This window comes from Balaenoptera ricei, chromosome 14, assembly GCF_028023285.1.
Source record: "Balaenoptera ricei isolate mBalRic1 chromosome 14, mBalRic1.hap2, whole genome shotgun sequence".
NCBI lineage: Eukaryota > Metazoa > Chordata > Mammalia > Artiodactyla > Balaenopteridae > Balaenoptera > Balaenoptera ricei.
In genome coordinates this window covers 25,111,527-25,128,470 of record NC_082652.1, presented here as the reverse complement: position 1 = coordinate 25,128,470, position 16,944 = coordinate 25,111,527, and the positions used below count along the sequence as shown (strand labels likewise).

Genomic DNA, 16,944 nt, shown 5'->3' with positions numbered 1-16,944 from the left:
ATACATCTGTGAACAAAACAAAAATCTCCACCCCAAGGGACTGACATTCTAGCAGAGGAGATGTATGATAAAGCAAAAAAAAAAAAAAAATCTGTAAGATGTTGAGGACCACAGTTCTGGTTTAGATCACTAAAGGAATGAGGGTTGGCAGTGAAAATGGCCAGGGATTCAGCCCTGGGACGTTCCAGGGTCAAGGGGCCAGGGACAAAGCTTGTGTCCAGCAAAGGCGGCTGGGGAGCAGTGGCCGGGGATGGAGGAGGGGAGTGGGAGGATGTGGCACTCTGGAAGCCGCAGGAGGAGGGACGGACCAACCGAGTTGAATGCTCCTGAAAGGTCGAGTGAGGCATGGCTGAGGAATGGCACTGACTTGGCGTGCATGGAGGTCACTGACCACCAAGACAAGTACAACTCCAATGGGAGCGTTGGGGGTGACCATCTGACTGGAGTGGTTTATGAGAAATTGGGAGGAAGAGTTGGAGAAAGACGTGTGACAGCTCTCAATGTCGCTAGGCTGGGGCCTCTGTCCGGGATTCACCGCCAGGACTCCTGCGCTGGATTTGCTGACAGCAGCAGAAACAGCAGTACCACCTGATGGCTCCAGCCGCTCTCCCTGGACCGTGCCCAGAGCGTTAATACCCCGATGGCTCCTGGAGAGCTTGGGTCTGCGGCGACTCCTCCCCCAGGCAAGAGGGGCAGTGCCTGGGGCCCACGGTACTCTTAGGGGCCCACGGTACTCTTAGCGGCCCATGAAAGTCTTTTGATTTCTGTTAAAAGTAGAAGAAAAAACGTTTAGGTTAAGTACATTGTTTTAAGTATATGTTATGGACTGAATTGTATTTCCCCCGCAAAATAATTTATATATTGAATTCCTAACTCTTAGCACCCCAGAATGTGACTTTATATAGATATAGGGTCTTCAAAGAGGTAATAACGGTTAAATAAGGTCTTTGAGGTGGGTCCTAATTTCATATGACTGGTCCTTAGGAGAAGAGATTAGGACACAGACATGCACAGAGGAAAGATGCAGGGAGAAGGCAGCCGTCTCCAAGCCAAGGAGAGAGACGTCAATGAAACCAACCCTGCTGACAACCCCTTGATCTTGGACTTCCAGCCTCCAGCCTCCAGAACTGTGGGAAAATTAATTTCTGTTGCTTAAGCCACCCAGTCTGTGGTACTTTGTTATGGCAGCTGTAGTAAGCTAATATAATACACTTATATATTACTAATATTAATCTATTTGCTTTTATACCAACAGTCATGAAATGTAATTTTGTGTGTATGTATATATATGTATTTGTATATACATATATATATACACACACACAATACATATCTATATCTATATATATGGAAAGAGAGGGAGGAAGGGGCTCATGAAAGCAAAGTGCCCGGGGAGGTCATAGCGCAGCCCCGGACTGCCCTCCCCCGGGAGGGTGGGGAGGGGGTCCTAGTGCTCCATGTGATGCTGCCAGTGATCATCTCTGTTCCGGAAGGTCACCTCTGTTTTCCGAGGTACGTCCGCCTCTGCCAGCCAGTGAACAGGGATGGAGGGGCAGATGAAACTGCTATTTGTGGAGCCCTTAGTCTGAGCTGGGCATTGTGGGCTCCACTATGCCCCACCTCCAGGGGGCATCTGGGGCCTTGGAGAAGCCATGTGGCTGACCGGGGCCCCTTAGGCACCGAGAACGGAGCTGGCGCTGCGCCCAGGAGGCCTCACTCAGAGAGCCAGCCAGGCCCCTGACCCTTCTCCAGGCTATGAAAGTAGCCTCTGTCTGCAGGAAACGTCTCCAGGGTTCTGGAATGGTTTTTATTTTTCCGGCGGATGGTAGACCCACAGGAAGCCAGGAGGCAGATCTGTTAAAAGCCCACCCAGGCTGTGGACCCCAGAGACCTGGGTTGGACCCCTGCTCCACTAGTTAATTGCAATGCGTGTGAGTTCTGGGAAATCGCCTCCCTCTCCCGTCTGTAAGATGGCGATGCCCCTGGGGGCTGGCGTGAGGACGGAGGAGCTTGTGTGTGCCTACGTGCTCCTTCAGCCCCCTCCTCGAGGGCCCCTCCTCAGGGGCCTCCCTGACCCCTGTCTGTAGCTGTCCCCTCTTCAGCCACGTTGTCCCATCACAGGACGCCCTGCTTATTTCCTTCAGGGCCCCTTTTGGGCTCTGGGATGTTTGGTGAACCGTTTGCTTTGCTTGCTTCTTGTCAATCCCCCGACCACCCTGTATGCCCCGAGGGTGCGGGGTGCCCCTGTCTTGTTCTCTGCTGTCTCCCCAGTGCCTGGAGCATAGCAGGGCCCCCGTGGACACCTGCCATCTTCCTTTCCCTACCCCTCGCTTGCTCTGCTCCAGTCACACTGGTGATCCAGAATCGAATGAAATGGAGTTCTTGAATGGAATGTTTTCGTCCTGATTTTTCGGCTAAAGACACACAGAGTAGGGTCAGAAGTGGAAAGTGTCTTGTAGGGTGTGGCTGGGGCAGGACCCTCGGCCCCTCTCCTTTCACTGTGAGGCCTGACCATGCCGGTCCCGGACACCCGGAGCAGGATGCTGCAAGGCTCTCGGTTCCCAGGGGGGAGATTCTTGTCTGGACCGACTGAGATAGACACATTAACTCAGACGTTTTGGTATTAAAATATATATATATTTTGCCTCTAGGGCTTTCTGATTAGCTCTGATCATCGTTCCAACGTTTAATGGGAACGTTCATTCAAGCAGAACACATGGGGCTTTCTGGCTGACCCAGCTCGCTGTCTGTTGCCTCTCACCTAAGGTGCATGCTGGGCGCCAGTGACACTCACATCACAGACCAGAGTGAGGACTGAGTGATGGAGGGTGGCCAGGGCTTAGCAGACATGAGCAGCCTTTCTTCTCTCTTGGCCTCCTTCCCCTCCCCAAATGCCCTTGGGGTCATCATTCGAAGCAAACTCTGTGCTAGCTGCTGGACATCATGCTGAATGGACACAACCCCTGCCCTCACGTTGCTGCCGGTCCAGGGCAGGGAGGCAGCCTTGCAAGCAGACACCTGCAGCATTGCAGGGCGTCGGGGACGTATATCCCAGGGCCGAGTGTGTGCTCTGTCCCTTGCTCTTCTCTCTCTCTTTTTAATCTTTTGGCTGCACTGCGTGGCATGTGGGATCTTAGTTCCCCAACCAGGGATTGAACCCGGGTCCCCTGCATTGGAAGCTCGGAGTCTTAGCTACTGGACCGCCAGGGAAGTCCCTTGCTCTTCTCTCAATGGAAGGACAGGGACTGCACGGCTCTGAAGGGCTCATGCGTCGCTCTTGACGCAGTGATACTTCACTTAACCAGAAGTGTGCCTTTCTGGTAACTTTAATGATCCAGAACGTAGAGGAGATCCAGGAAGTGAGCACAAAGGATTTCCAAGCAGCCAAACAGACGGCAGAATCCATGCCCCTTACTTATCAGAACTGAAGACTCTCGGACTTTGTTTATTTTGTGCAGAGTTCTAAGAAACGCAGGTCCTTCGTTTCTTAGCTCAGTGAAGTGTAGAGGAAGCAAATTAAGATTTAAGGGAGGCAATCAAGATCCTAGATACGTGTTGGCCCATTGGCAATCACGGGATGAGAAAATGTAGAAAGATCATTCAGAGTAGATACAGGAACCGAGATGGTACTACACCTCCTGATGATAATTGGTCTGGAGCCACTACTCAGCCTGAGGGCATCACTGCAATGAGAGGGATGTGAAAAACGATCAGGAATTCATTCATTCATCCATCCATCCATTCATCCATTCATTCATTCATTCATTCCACAAGCACTTCCAGACTCCAGTCATGTGCCAACCGTGATGCTGGGCTCTGGGGATGTGAAGGTCAACCTTTTGTGATTCCAGAACATCAGCAAAAGTTTCAGTGCAGGAAGTGGCAGTGACACCCACGACTGCTGCTTCCTGAGTGACTGCCCTGGCACCCCACCAAAGTACTTCACACACCTTATCTCCTCAGACCTTATGCTGCCCTGGGAGACATGTATTATTTAATCCACATTTTGGAGAGGAGGAGACTGAGGCTCAGAGATGTAGGTGGCTTGGCCCCTGTCCCACTGTAATAAATGGTCACGTCAGGATTGGAACCCAGGTCTTCTCAACTCCAAGCCCATTTGTTTCTCCCGCTCTGTCCCTTGGAACCAAGTGTCCGCCGGCATCTCCCAAGAATATGCTGTGCATTTATTTGGTAGCTGGTATTCAAGACAATTTCAGGTGGTACACACACGAATTTTCAAAATATTTAATAATTATGTATTTATTTCCACAAATATTAGAAAGTAAATATGGCTGGCACACCAAATCTGCAGTATAATGCTTCTGTATAAATACGTTTTACCGGTAAAAACATGAGTCGATTGAAAGAAAACATTAAGTAAATAACAGCCCAGGTGATACATGGGTATGGCAAAAATCATGGAGATTGTGTGTGCTGATGGTGGTTGGGAAAAACAGGTATCCTGGATTTAAGAAAGCAAGGAGGAACAGAATCGAGGTTGGATGTAATGCACATAAATGCACAAAGCAGGAGAAATATGGGTGCCCAGAACTGGTAGCTTCAGCTAGGTTGGAACATATTAAAATGGGAAAAGCGTGTTCTCAATGATGCCAAGTGATGACAGAGTGTCCCCACCAGGTCCCAAGACTCATGCCCCGTATCTGCTTTCAGGGACCTCTGCCCTCCGGACCTGTGAGCAACCCCTGCAGTGCGAGATCGCCCACCAGCTGGGACACGACCCCGTGCGCTATGACCTCACGGGCTGGCTCCACAGGGCCAAGCCTAATCTTTCGGCCCTGGACGCCCCGCAGGTCCTGCAGCAGTCGAAGAGGTGAGCCTGGCCAGGGCTGGGGACGGGCTGGGGCATTCGAGGTGCTGGGGCTGTGAAGTCACAGCAACCCAGTGATGGAGAGCAGTACAGGAACCCCTCCCTAATGACGCAAAGACCCGTACTCAAGTAGGAGCAGTTCAGTGTCTCCCAGGGCCAGCCTGAGTCCAGCTGAGGAGAAAAGCCGGCCTTCTGGGGAAGTGGAACAAAAGCTAGGAAGCTGTGACTTCTTATTTTGGCTTCTGGCCTTTCATTAAATATCTGGGAGATGATGTGACTGGAAGGACTTTTATGGACATCTTCAAACTAGGGGGTCGTAAAACCAAAGTGATAATGTTTTGTAGCATTAAAAAAAGCTCATTGCATTTCTTGACTGCTCTGCTCAGAAGTGCTAGCAGAGGGCTGCTTTGACTTCAAAGAGCTATTGGGAAATGCTTGTGTGTGTGTGTGTGTGTGTGTGTGTGTGCGCGCGTGTGAGTGAAGCTGAGACCACAACGTTTACTAACCACCTGCTATGCACCTGGCATCAGGGTGAATGCTTTATAAGCATCTTTTAAATTCTTACAACAACTGTATCCCTAGGCCCATTTTATAGATGAGAAAACTGAGGACCCAGGAGGCCAAGTGATTCGCCTTTGATCACATAGCAAAAAAAAAAAAAAGTGGCAGAGCCGGGGTACAATTTGGGTCTAGGCGGTCAGAGTTGATTGGAAAGCCTATATCTGGGGGGGCTCAGGGGCGCACAGCTCCTGGAGAGAGATCAAGTCAGGATGGGGCAGAAGGAAGGGTAACGAGCACATGGAGGGCTGTGTGGGGAGCCAGCAGACCTGGGTCAACTCCCAGCCCTGCCCTGTGTCACCTGGGTGACTGTGGGCAGTCCCTTTCCCTCCTCTGGGTTTCTTGCTTCCTCCACCATGACATAAGGGTTTGTTGGGCAAGGCCATGTTGCACAGCTCTGGAGTCAGGCAAATGTACAAATGCTGCTTTTGCCTTTTTCAAACTGCGTGAGCTGGGTCACAGTTTCACAGTCTGAGAAATGGGAATGGTGCTGCCAAGCTTACACCTGTGCTGTCAGTCTTTGGTGATGTAACATAACAGATGGCTTATCAAGGAGCCTGGTTCATAGCCGGCCCTCAACACACGTCTGGTGGCCTTGTAAATTTCCCTGCTGCTCTAAAATCCCATGGCTCAAGCTGAGTGAGGGGTGTAGGGTTAGGGAAGGGCGGGCACACCTTGGTTGATCAGATGGCCTGGTGAGTGGGGGAACGTTCTGGGAAAAAGTGCTTGGAGGTGAGAGAGCACGGCAGGTTGGCGGTAAATCCCAGCAGAGTGTCTTGCAGGCTTGAGAGCCAAGCGTTGGTGATTTTGAGAGCAGACGGTGCTTTTTCTTAGCATGTGGTTCTGCAGCCAAGGTCGCTGATTCACTAGGACTGCTGGTATTGCTTTCTCATTCCTGGGCCCATCTAGTCTCTCAGGTGGGGGCTTCCCAGGAGGTTCTCATGCCCACTCAGCTTTCACTTTATATATAAGGAGTGGAGGGCCAAAGAGGACACGTGACTGCCCAAGGCACAAATTGAATTGGAGACCAGAAGCCAGGTCTCCCAGCCCCACAGATGGGGCAGTCCTTGTGCAGGGGTCAGGGCTGCGGGCCCGACCCTCTCTCCCTGTACCAGGGCTTGGTGCCAACGTCCTTCGCTCTCAGGGCTGCTGCTTCCAGGGGCTTCACGCCCCCAACTGCTCCCTCCCCAGATTTTTATTTCAACGTGAGTGTATTCAAGCCATTGTTAGTCTGTGCGCTCTGCCATGCGTCTAACCACTCTCAGCACCCTTGATGCATCTGGCAAGACTCATTTCCTTAATATTGGACAGTCGGGTAGGCATAGAGGCGGGTGGATAATGGGTCTTGAGGGCTGGGACCGGGGTGGGGCCCGGACTTGCAGGGAGCGATGGAAGGTGCCCGCAGGTGTCCACTGGTGGGGATGGGCTGGTGCGACCAGAGAGGCACGGGTCCTCCTCTGGGCCCCTGCTTCCTCCTAGGGCGCAGTAGGGTCTGCCTGGTGCTCAGGCTGTCTGTTCGACAACAAGCACGGTAAGCACCTGCTGTGTACTGGGCCTCGGTTATCCCGAGGTGATTTTGCCCTCTAAGGAAGTGCAGGCGGGGTAGAATTCCTGCAGGTACGTAAGTGACGGAAACGTCCAGTAGAAGGAAAGCTGCTCTGAGGTCAGGGGAGGGAGGGAGGCATGGAGGAAGGGGCTGACATTTGTCACCAAGCAAAGGCTCGTGTGGCAGAAGGGACCATGAACAGTAGGCAGTTAGGGTATGATTCGAGGGGAGGGTTCAGGAGGCAGATTAGCAGGAGGCAAGGGGGGTCCCCTTCGCTCCACCCTGTGAGCCCCCTGAAGCACCTCTCTCTTTCCCCTCCTACCTGCCAGGGAGGAGCTGAGGGGCCTGTTCCAGGCCCGGGCCAAGCTGTCCCCTGTGTGCCGGGCCGTGGCCGGCCTGGAGGGCACCTCGCAGCAGGCCCAGCAGAGGAGCTGCACGGTGCGGAGGACGTTCGCCAGCAGCTTGGCCGCGGTGAAGAGGAAGGCCCCGTGCTCCCAGATCAAGCTGCAGATGGTGAGTGGGGGCCCTGTCCCCGCGGAGTCATGGCCTCGCTGCCCGCCTCCAGGGTGGCTTACCCACCCACGTCATCTCTGAGCTCCCCGGCGAGCCTGAAGGGGCCGGCAACACCCACGTTTCACCAAGGAAGAGACCAAGGCTCAGAGAAGCAAAGAAACTTGGTGGAAAGTGATCCGTCCAAGTCTGAGGCCAAAGCCTCAGCTCCTTGGTTTAGCTTAAGCAGCTTCAGGAAGTTTGCAGGAACCACAATTGCTCTCTTGACCAAGGTGACAAATGTCACAGCCAGACCATCCCCGCCTGCCTTCCTCACCTCTCACAGGTCTGCATGTTGACCTCTAGGCTCTCCATAGGGGAGGCGGCAGGACCCAGCACTGGGTGTAAAGATGTTACCTGGACACCTTGATCCAAAAACAAGTGGTCAGGCTGAGTCAGGCTGAGCTCCGGAGGGTGGGATGTGGGAAGGATTGGTTTGAAGAAATGACTCGTAGCATGTTATACTGGAAAAGCCCGCAGACCAGGTCCCGGGTTCTAGTCTTCCTTTTCGGCTAGTGGTCCATGCGGCCTGAGGCCGCTCGCTTGTCCTCTCCATGTCCCAATTTCTCCATCTGTTATAATAAGGGTTGTTATAAAGGTCCTTTATTTCTCATGAGTACTAATCAGGCCACGGATAGGAGGTCCTTGGTGTAGGACATAGGGGCCCCACAGAGATGCCCAGGCCAGACCGCATATACATTTGGGGAATGTTCAGACCCCTGTCTGTCTCACCCTGGCCCTGACCGCGACCCCATCTCCTCTCTGTCCTAGGATGCATTGATCAGCGTGATCAGACGGTCTCAGTTACACTTCATCCACTGCCTGGTGCCGAGCCCAGTGGTGGAGAGCAGAGGCGGGCAGGGCTCTCTGACTCCACCGCAGCCTGGTAGAGACAAGCCCGGGGCAGGCGGGTCCCTGCCCTTGGACATCCCGGCACTGAGGGTGCAGCTTGCAGGGTCCTACATCCTGGAGGCGCTGCGCCTGCACAGGGCAGGTAAGCGGCGGCCTGGGAGCGAGCACCTTGTCTCTGACTCCTGGGACACGCTCCTGTGCCAGTGGCAGCCGAGGGACAGGAGCATCAGCTATGTGCCAGGAGCTTTCCATGCGGCATCCCGTCGAAACTGCCCAGCAATGCTGTGAGGGGGGAGCTATGATTACCCCATTTTACAGATGAAGAAGCTGAGGCTCAGAGAGGAGAAGGGACTTGCTTAGGGCCACACAGCGGGATGCGGCAAAGCCTAGGTTTATGCCGAGGTCTCTTTGAGTCCAAAGCACATCTTATTTCCTGACTTAGTTGTGAACTCCTGGAAGACTACAGGTGTGTCTTACTCATCTTCCTTTCAACAACAAACATCTCAGGGGCATCTACCTTGGAGTAGAGGGTGAAATTTCCACAACGATTAATATTTGGTCTTCAAGACACTCAGCCTGGTTTGGGAGATCTGTGTGGAAACAAGCCTGGTCCGTGATGGGACCAGGGCATGTGTCACATGGGGATGCCCAGAGGAGGAAGCAGGGAGACTGGGAAAACCTCCTGGAGGAGATAACGTCTTAGTTGAGTCTTGGAAGGAAGCAGGTAGCTCACCTCTGGCCGGTGCAGGGAGAGGAAAAGCTTGGCCGAGGGATCACCGTACGCAAAGGCAGGGAGGCATGGAGGAGCCTTGGTTTTCAGGGAATCGGGTTCAAAATGAGTGGGGGATTGTGGGAGATGAGGGGCGGATCCACCAGGAGAGACAGCCTGTGAATGCTGTCTTTGGAAGTTTGGCTTTCCTGGGTCCAGCTGAGGAGGTGATGGGGTGATAGCGGAATGAGGGGTTTCAGCCAAAGGAACGAAGTGTCAGGCCTGTATTTGAGAAAGCAAGCGTGCACCAGGGTTCCCCCATTAGCTCATCTTATGAGTTGAGTTTGATCTGAAATTTTCCCATTCTCTTCTGCCTCTGAGACCCCATAGGCCACCCCATGGATTCCCCTCCCTGCCAGAAACAGCTCAGGCGAAGTCAGCGGATGGGGTGGCAGGGCTGGCGGGGAGTCTGGGTGGGCACCCATTTGTTTAATATTTCTGTGGTCACTGACGCCTCAGCTTGTGGTCACTGCCCCCGTGTCCTCCCACCGCGTTAATACGGAACCCTGGGCATGAGGTAGTTGACGGAGAAGCAGGGAGCAGCTGGAAGCAAAGATGAGCCCCTTGCTCCCTTCAGCATCACATTGATTTTCCCACCTGTCCACGCAGCCACAGGCACAGGAAGACAGATACTGTCGCACGGGCAGAGCGAGGTGGTCACAGCCCATGGCTGATCGATGGCGCCCCGCTGGCCGGAGGCGCCCTTGCCCGAGGGTTGGAGTCCCTGCGTTCAGGCGCGGGTCAGCGTCCCCTTCCTCCCTGTGGGTCCGCCCTCTGCGTTCTCAGCGCCGCCCGACTCAGGGAGCTTCCAACTCAGTGAAGGGTTGAAGTCTAGTGGTATAACTTCCCAAATTTCTGTCTCCCAGACCTGGTTCATTTCCTCATTGTTTTCTTGTTTTGTTTTGTTTTTTAATTAATTTATTTATTTTTGGCTGCATTGGGTCTTCGTTGCTGTGCGCGGGCTTTCTCTAGTTGCAGTGAGCAGGGGCTACTCTTACTTGCAGTGCGCGGACTTCTCATTGTGGTGGCTTCTCTTGTTGCGGAGCATGGGTTCTAGGCGTGCGGGCTTCAGTAGTTGTGGCTCACAGGCTCTAGAGTGCAGGCTCAGTAGTTGTGGCGCACGGGCTTAGTGGCTCCGCAGCATATGGGATCTTCCCGGACCAGGGCTCGAACCCATGTCCCCTGCATTGGCAGGTGGATTCTTAACCACTGCGCCACCAGGGAAGTCCTCCTCATTGTTTTCTGCTCTGAGTCACTTCTGTCTCATACCATACAAGAAATATTTACAAGCATACAAAGATCCATACACATGTATCACATATTTATGGTTTGGAATCTGTGCACATGTAACGTATACACGAGCAGACGTTGTTTTATTGTGCTTCGCTTTATTGCGCTTCACAGAGAGTGCACTTTTTTACAAATCGAAGGTTTGTGGTAACCGTCTGTCAAGCCAGTCTGTTGTCACCGCTTTTTCCTACAGCATTTGCTCACTTTGTGTCTTTGTGTCACATTTTGTTAATTCTTGCAATGTTTCCAACCCACCACCAGCAAAAATTTACAACTCGCTGAGGGCTGAGATGACGGTTAGTATTTTTTAGTAATAAAGTATTTTAAAAAAATTTTTAATTTATTTTTATAAAAACACAGAATTATAAGTAATGTATCAATTTACTTATTCAATTAATACCCTTTAGTAAAAATAAAGTGATTATAAAATTCAACAGGAAAATACTAGTAATAAAGTATTTTTTAATTAAAGTATGTACATTGTTTTTTAGATGTAATGGTATTGCATGCTTAATAGAATATAGTATAGTCTAGGGACTTCCCTGGTGGTGCAGTGGGTAAGACTCCACGCTCCCAGTGCCGGGTGCCCGAGTTTGATCCCTGGTCAGGGAACTAGATCCCGTGCGCATGCCGCAACTAAGAGTTCGCATGCCGCAACAAAGATCCCGCGTGCCGCAACTAAGACCCGGCACAGCCAAAATAAATAAATAAATAAATATTTTTAAAAAGATGAGTTTAACATTGAAAAAAAAAGAATATAGTGTAGTCTAAAGATAACTTTTATACGCACTGGGAAACCAAAAAGTTTTGGGGGTGCTTTATTGCGATGTTTGATTTGTTGCAGTGGTCTGGAACTGAACCTGCAACATGTCAGGTGTGCCTGAATACATATACACATGCACGCATGATCCACACATACATATGCTGTTTCTCAGGTACCTACGATGTGCTGGGCACTGCGGTTACACATACTAACTGATGTTGTTCTCACAAAGCCCTTAGCACAATGCCTGGAGGAGAGTAAATGCTCAGCAAACCTTACACATGGGGCAGACTGGTGGACACAGCTCAGACTCTGGAACCAGTTGGCCTGGGCTTGACTGTGGCTGACACTGGCAGGGCCCTAGGTCGTGCCTGCCTTCTATCTCCTGTGATAGCTCAGGTCTCAGAGAGCTGTCGAGTGGGTTGATAAATTAATAAGGGAATAACAGAAAAGTGCCTGGACCTGGGAGAGTGCTCAAAACACATCAGCCTCCTTTATTGGGTTGGCTGGAAAGTTCATTCGGGGTGGCACAGCAAAACCCGAACAAACTTTTTGGCCAACCCAATACTACAGTCATCATTGGATTTAATCCTCATCATGACTGTGTGACAGGAGATCTTATTACTCTCATCTGACAAGTGAAGAACTTGAACCTCAAAGAAATAGGGTCATTTGTCGTTGGTCAGAGGGCTAATCAGGGCAGATGTGAGATACGAACCCAAGTAAGTCTGACTCAAAAGGACAGGCCTGTAACCTCCCAGCCCCCAGGTCTCTGTGCGGTCAGCATCCTTCCAACCTGGCCTGAAACCCTCCTCTTCCCCCGGGAAGGCTTCATGGATTTGCCACATGTACCCACCATGACTCTTCCTCATGGTTTATGCATTTGGCTTATTGTAAAGTGAAGTCTCAAAATGGAGTAAGATTTCGCCAGACCTTCTCCCATCCAGCCACTTGAGGGGTCTTTTTAAGACAACTGAGGCTCTACCACGCCCCTTGTATCCAGGATGAAGTTCAAGCCTCGAGGTCTGGAATTTGATTTCAAGTTCTTTGGGGACCCAGTTCCTGCTTGTCTTTGACCTCATTGTTGGTTACTCTCCACTGGGTTCGTTATCATCGCTGTCTGGGTTTGGATGCCATCTGGGAGAGTTAGGGTTGACTTCACTTTGGGCTACGTGGCTTGAACTCTCTGGGCCTCAATTTCCAATCTATATAATGGGTGTAATAATACAGTCCCCAGAGTGTCTGTAACACAAGGAAGTTGTTATCCTAGTGTCTTGCACACATAAAAGCTCAGTAACTGCTTTTGCTATGACTGTGGAACAAACCTTGTATTTTCCTGCTGTGGCTCCGTCTGCCTGGACTTCCTTCCACACCAAATCCTCTGGCACACTCTCACGGCCCCTTCAAAGGCCAGCTCGAACGTCACCTTCTCTCAGTAGCTTTTCAGATGCCACTTCCCAGTTTCCACACAGAAGGGTGCAGCTGTGTCCATCCTACATGTTAGATTTAACATGTAGATAGCATCTGATGCAGCATTTCCCACATGCAGTCTGTGGGGCGGTAAAAAGTATTAAACCAAAAAAAAGTTTTTTTTCCATGGTCCAAGTTTGGAGAACTCTGGGTTAAGGAAAGCTAATAAGGGCATCTTCCCTGCAGAGGTTCTGGAACCTTTGACGTCAGTGCTCACACAGATTGTGACCTTCTAAGAAGCAGATGAGGGAGCAGCTTTTTCAAACTTTCATTGGAGCCTTTTATAGGGTCCTTGTTCTGGGGAATGCAGTTGGGAAATGCTGATTGAACCCAATTTCTTAAATTAGCAAATGGGGAAACTGAGGCCCCAAGACATGAGGGCACACAATGAGTAGCAAGGCTGGGAGCAGACCCCTGGACCCCTGGGCTGGGCTTCTCATTTGGATTCTTTGTTCTTCTGCTCCCCCCACCCCAGGCTACGCTGACCACATGGGGCTCACTCAGTTCCGCCGAAGATTTCAGGTGCTGGACCCTCTGCTCATGAAGAAGCTCATGTCGGCCCCCGAGAGAGTGGATGAGAAGACGGTATGTGGAGCCAGGTGATGGGGAGGTGGAGGCCCCATTGCTTCTGCTCCATAGGGGATGGCCCTGGGGGCAGCTGGGGCAGCTGGGATCCGAGAGCTGGGCCTTGGGGGCTAAGATGACGGTAGCGTGAGGTTTGACTCAGACCCCTGCTCCAGACTTCGCCCCCTGCCATGTCACTTAGGACACCGCCTAGCCCAGAATGGTCTTTCTGAAACCCTGTGTGAGGAAGTGCAGGGAAAGAATTAGAGCCACGAAAAGAGCAAGTCCCAGCCAGGAGGGCTCCTAGCAAGATGAAAAGTCATCATTCCCACCCATAGGAGTGTTCCACGCGGCACCAGCACCCTGAGATATAGTCTATGAAAAGAGGGCTCTGTGGTCCCAAACACTCCCCCTCAGGGCCTTTGCACTAACTGTCCCCTCTGCCTGGAGCACTTTTCTCCCCAGTCCTTGCCTGGCCAGTGTCATTGTCATCTTGCTATTCAGATCTTGGCTCAGATGCTATTCTCCATCACATTATCTTATTTTAATAGTTGCATAGCACTTATCCTTATCTGAAATTATACACAGATTGCTTGTGTGTTCTCTAGCTCACAGCAAGTGCTCGATAAATTTCCCGTTGGATGAATGAATGAAAATATGTACCTAACCTTGTTATTTCTGCGCCTGGGTATCTCCTTTCTCCATCTCTACTGTAAACTTCTGGAGCCGGAAGTCTTCACCCCTAGTGCCAAAGCCTCGGTAAATGTTTCTATTGAGAATGGCCACCGGCTAATCAATGATGATAGAGCTCTTCAGAATTTGCAAAGCCCTAGTGCATCCTCACAACAGCCCTGCAAAACAAGAGCTATTACATCTCTTTTATAAATGAGGAGACGTAGGCTCATGGAGATGAATGATTCCCTTGAGGCCACACAGCCGAGCATTCATGGGTTTTGTCCTTGAACCCAAATTTCTTGATTCCAGGGAGTGCCTTTGAGAAAGCCTGAGCTCCAGAGTCAAACAGACTCGCAGTTGACTCCCAGCTGGGGCTGTGTGAACGTAAACGAGTGAATCTATCTTTCTGCCTCAGTTTCCTCATCTGTAAAATGGGAACAACAATAATACCAACTCCAGTGGGGCGTTTGGAGGATTATATGTAATAGTATAATTGATGTGCTTGACGCAGGGCCCGGCATATAATAAGGGCTCATTATATATGAACTACTGTCAGCAGCATCAGCACCACCATCATCATCTTTCAAGGCCAGAGTGATGGCAGCCAAGCCACACAGACTGGATATTCACAACCATGTTGAAACTCCCCCTCCAAGTGAGTGTGTCCTTGCATGCCTGAGCTCACTGAGTTGTGAGGCAAGAAGAGTGAAAAGAGTCACAATTCTTAAGTCATCTCTCGGCTCTTTTCTGCGGCAGGGGCCAGGGCGCAGGCCACCTCCTGCAGACAAGGCGGCATTTCTCTGTGGCCCTCCTGAGTCACCGTGGGGAGGGGACCTCAGACGCAAGCTGGTGTGGAGCAGGGCTATCCCCTCCAACCCGTCTTGGAAACCACGAAACTCTGCCTGGCTTGGTGCCACCAGCCACTCTGTACCAAGCTTCATTGGGGTTCTTTATCCTAGGTCCCCCCCCCAGTCTTAATCTCCGTTCAGAGCATCTGGAATGGAACCATTGAAAGGGGCTTGGGCTCCTCTGCAGTTGAAAACAGCACAGAAGTGGGGCGTGGGGGAGCTTTCTGCGGGGGCAGTGGGGGTAGCATATGGAAGCATTTCTATTCTGGACGACTCAGCAGTTCTCTCTTGTAGCCAAACCGAAACCACCTCCATACCCTCGCTGGAGGCCTCGGAAAGTGGAAAATTACAAGTGGAATGGACTTGGGAGTTTTTACTGCTGCTTATTCTCTTTTTATTTGCTCACAAATTTCATTTGCTGCAGCATAGGATTTTGGTAGCAACAAAAGGAAACGCCATCCTGCCTCTTATGAAAAAGCTGATAAATATTCATTTGCCAGGCAACATGATATGCCATGAATTATACATGAACACGTGCTCGGGTGGGCAAACTGTCAGCCTCTGTGTGCAAAGCATTTAAGACCTCAGGATTTAATAAGACAAGTTTGACAGCTAGAAAAGGTCAATATTATCATTAGACACTAGACAGCAGCAGAGGGAATTCATTGTCAGGGTGTGAAATGGGCCTTGGTGCATCCCCTGTGTGCCCAACATGCACGTGGTGCTTAAACAAGGCTCTTTCCCAGTGAAGTACTCTCATTTGGAGGGTCCCTGATGGATATTTTGTGCTCCCGAAACAAAAATAGTGTGTGCCTTTTACCACAGATGCACAAACCCTCATCACAAAATACCAGGCGTAATGTGAAAAGGTTACAGCTCTCAGTATATAAAGCCTCCCTGCTCTGGGAATTATCCCCATTTTACAGCAGAGGCAACTGAGGCTGTCACCCCCCAGCCGGGCAGTGGGGCAGTGATAGAGCTGGGATTTGAACTCAGGCTCTCAAATTGCTCATATAGGGCTTTTTACTATTTATTGTGGTAAAATACACATAACATAAAATTTACCATCTTAACCATTTTCAAGCATAGTGACCTTAAGTACATTCGTATTGTTGTGAAGCCACCACTGCCATCCATCCATCCATGGATCCATCCATCCATCCATCTCCAGAACTCTTCATTTTCCAAAACTGAGACTGTCTTCATTAAACACGAACTCCCCATCCCCCGCCCCCCAACCAGCCCTTGGCAACCACCATTCTGCTTTCTGTCTCTATGAATTTGATTGCTCTAGGGACCTCATATAAGTGGAATCATCTAGTATTTGTCCTTTTGTAACTGGCTTACTGCACGCAGTATGATGTCCTCAAGGTTCACCCATGTTGTAGCACATGTTGCAGCACATTCTTAAAAGAAGAATTTCCTTCTTTGAAGGCTGAATACTGTTCCATTGTGTTTATGTAGTACAGCATTTTGTTTATCCATCCTCTGTCGGTGGACACTTGGACTGCTTCCACCTTTTGGCTATTCTGAGTGACCCTGCTATGAACACAGTGTACAAATATCTCTTTGAGACCCTGTGTTTGATTCTTTTGGGTATATACCCAAAGTGGAATTGCTGGATCATATGGTAATCCTATGTTTAATTTTTTGAGGAAGCTCCAAACTGTTTTCCATAATGGCTGCATTATTTTATATTCCCCCCGACGAGGGTTCCAGTTTCTCCACATCTTTGCCAACGTTTGTTATTTTCTGGGTTTTCTGTTTGTTTGTTTTGCAGTAGTTATCCTAATGGGTGTGAGGTGGTATCTCATTGTGGTTTTGATTTGCAGTCCTCTGATGGTCAGGGCTGGTGAGCATCTTTCCATGTTCATAAAGGACTTCCGAATGGGAGCCTTTTGAAGACAAGAGTATTCCGTGAAGTTTTGTATCGAATGTGCCATCTGTGATGTTAATTTAAAATAATTATTATTGATCCCGTCCAACTGTAACCAAGTGCCTGCTTTGCACCAGGCCCTGTGCTAGCTGCCAGAGAGACAGGAATGAACAGAACACAGCTTCGTGGGGAAGAAAGATGAAAATGAGTAATTTCCAGACAGAGGGATAGTTCTGGGATGCCCCAGGAAACACATCTAAAACTTCTGATTTTTGTAGCAGGGGTGAGGGTGGGACATTCAGGGAAGACACCTCAGAGCAGATGATGATCGAGTTGAGGTTTCTGGGACAATTTTG

At 50.5% G+C, this 16,944-nt stretch overlaps 1 protein-coding gene across 2 annotated transcripts in view; it reads left to right on the top strand.

Annotated features, from left to right (window-relative positions):
• The window catches only part of MYO18B (myosin XVIIIB), a 234,144-nt gene that overhangs the window by 75,449 nt on the left and 141,751 nt on the right, over positions 1-16,944 (top strand). For both annotated transcript variants that reach the window (XM_059895391.1, XM_059895390.1), the window contains exons 18-21: positions 4,672-4,831; positions 7,262-7,445; positions 8,253-8,475; positions 13,101-13,210. In XM_059895391.1, coding sequence (XP_059751374.1) covers positions 4,672-4,831; positions 7,262-7,445; positions 8,253-8,475; positions 13,101-13,210 — 677 coding nt within the window. The remainder of the gene's footprint in view (positions 1-4,671; positions 4,832-7,261; positions 7,446-8,252; positions 8,476-13,100; positions 13,211-16,944) is intronic.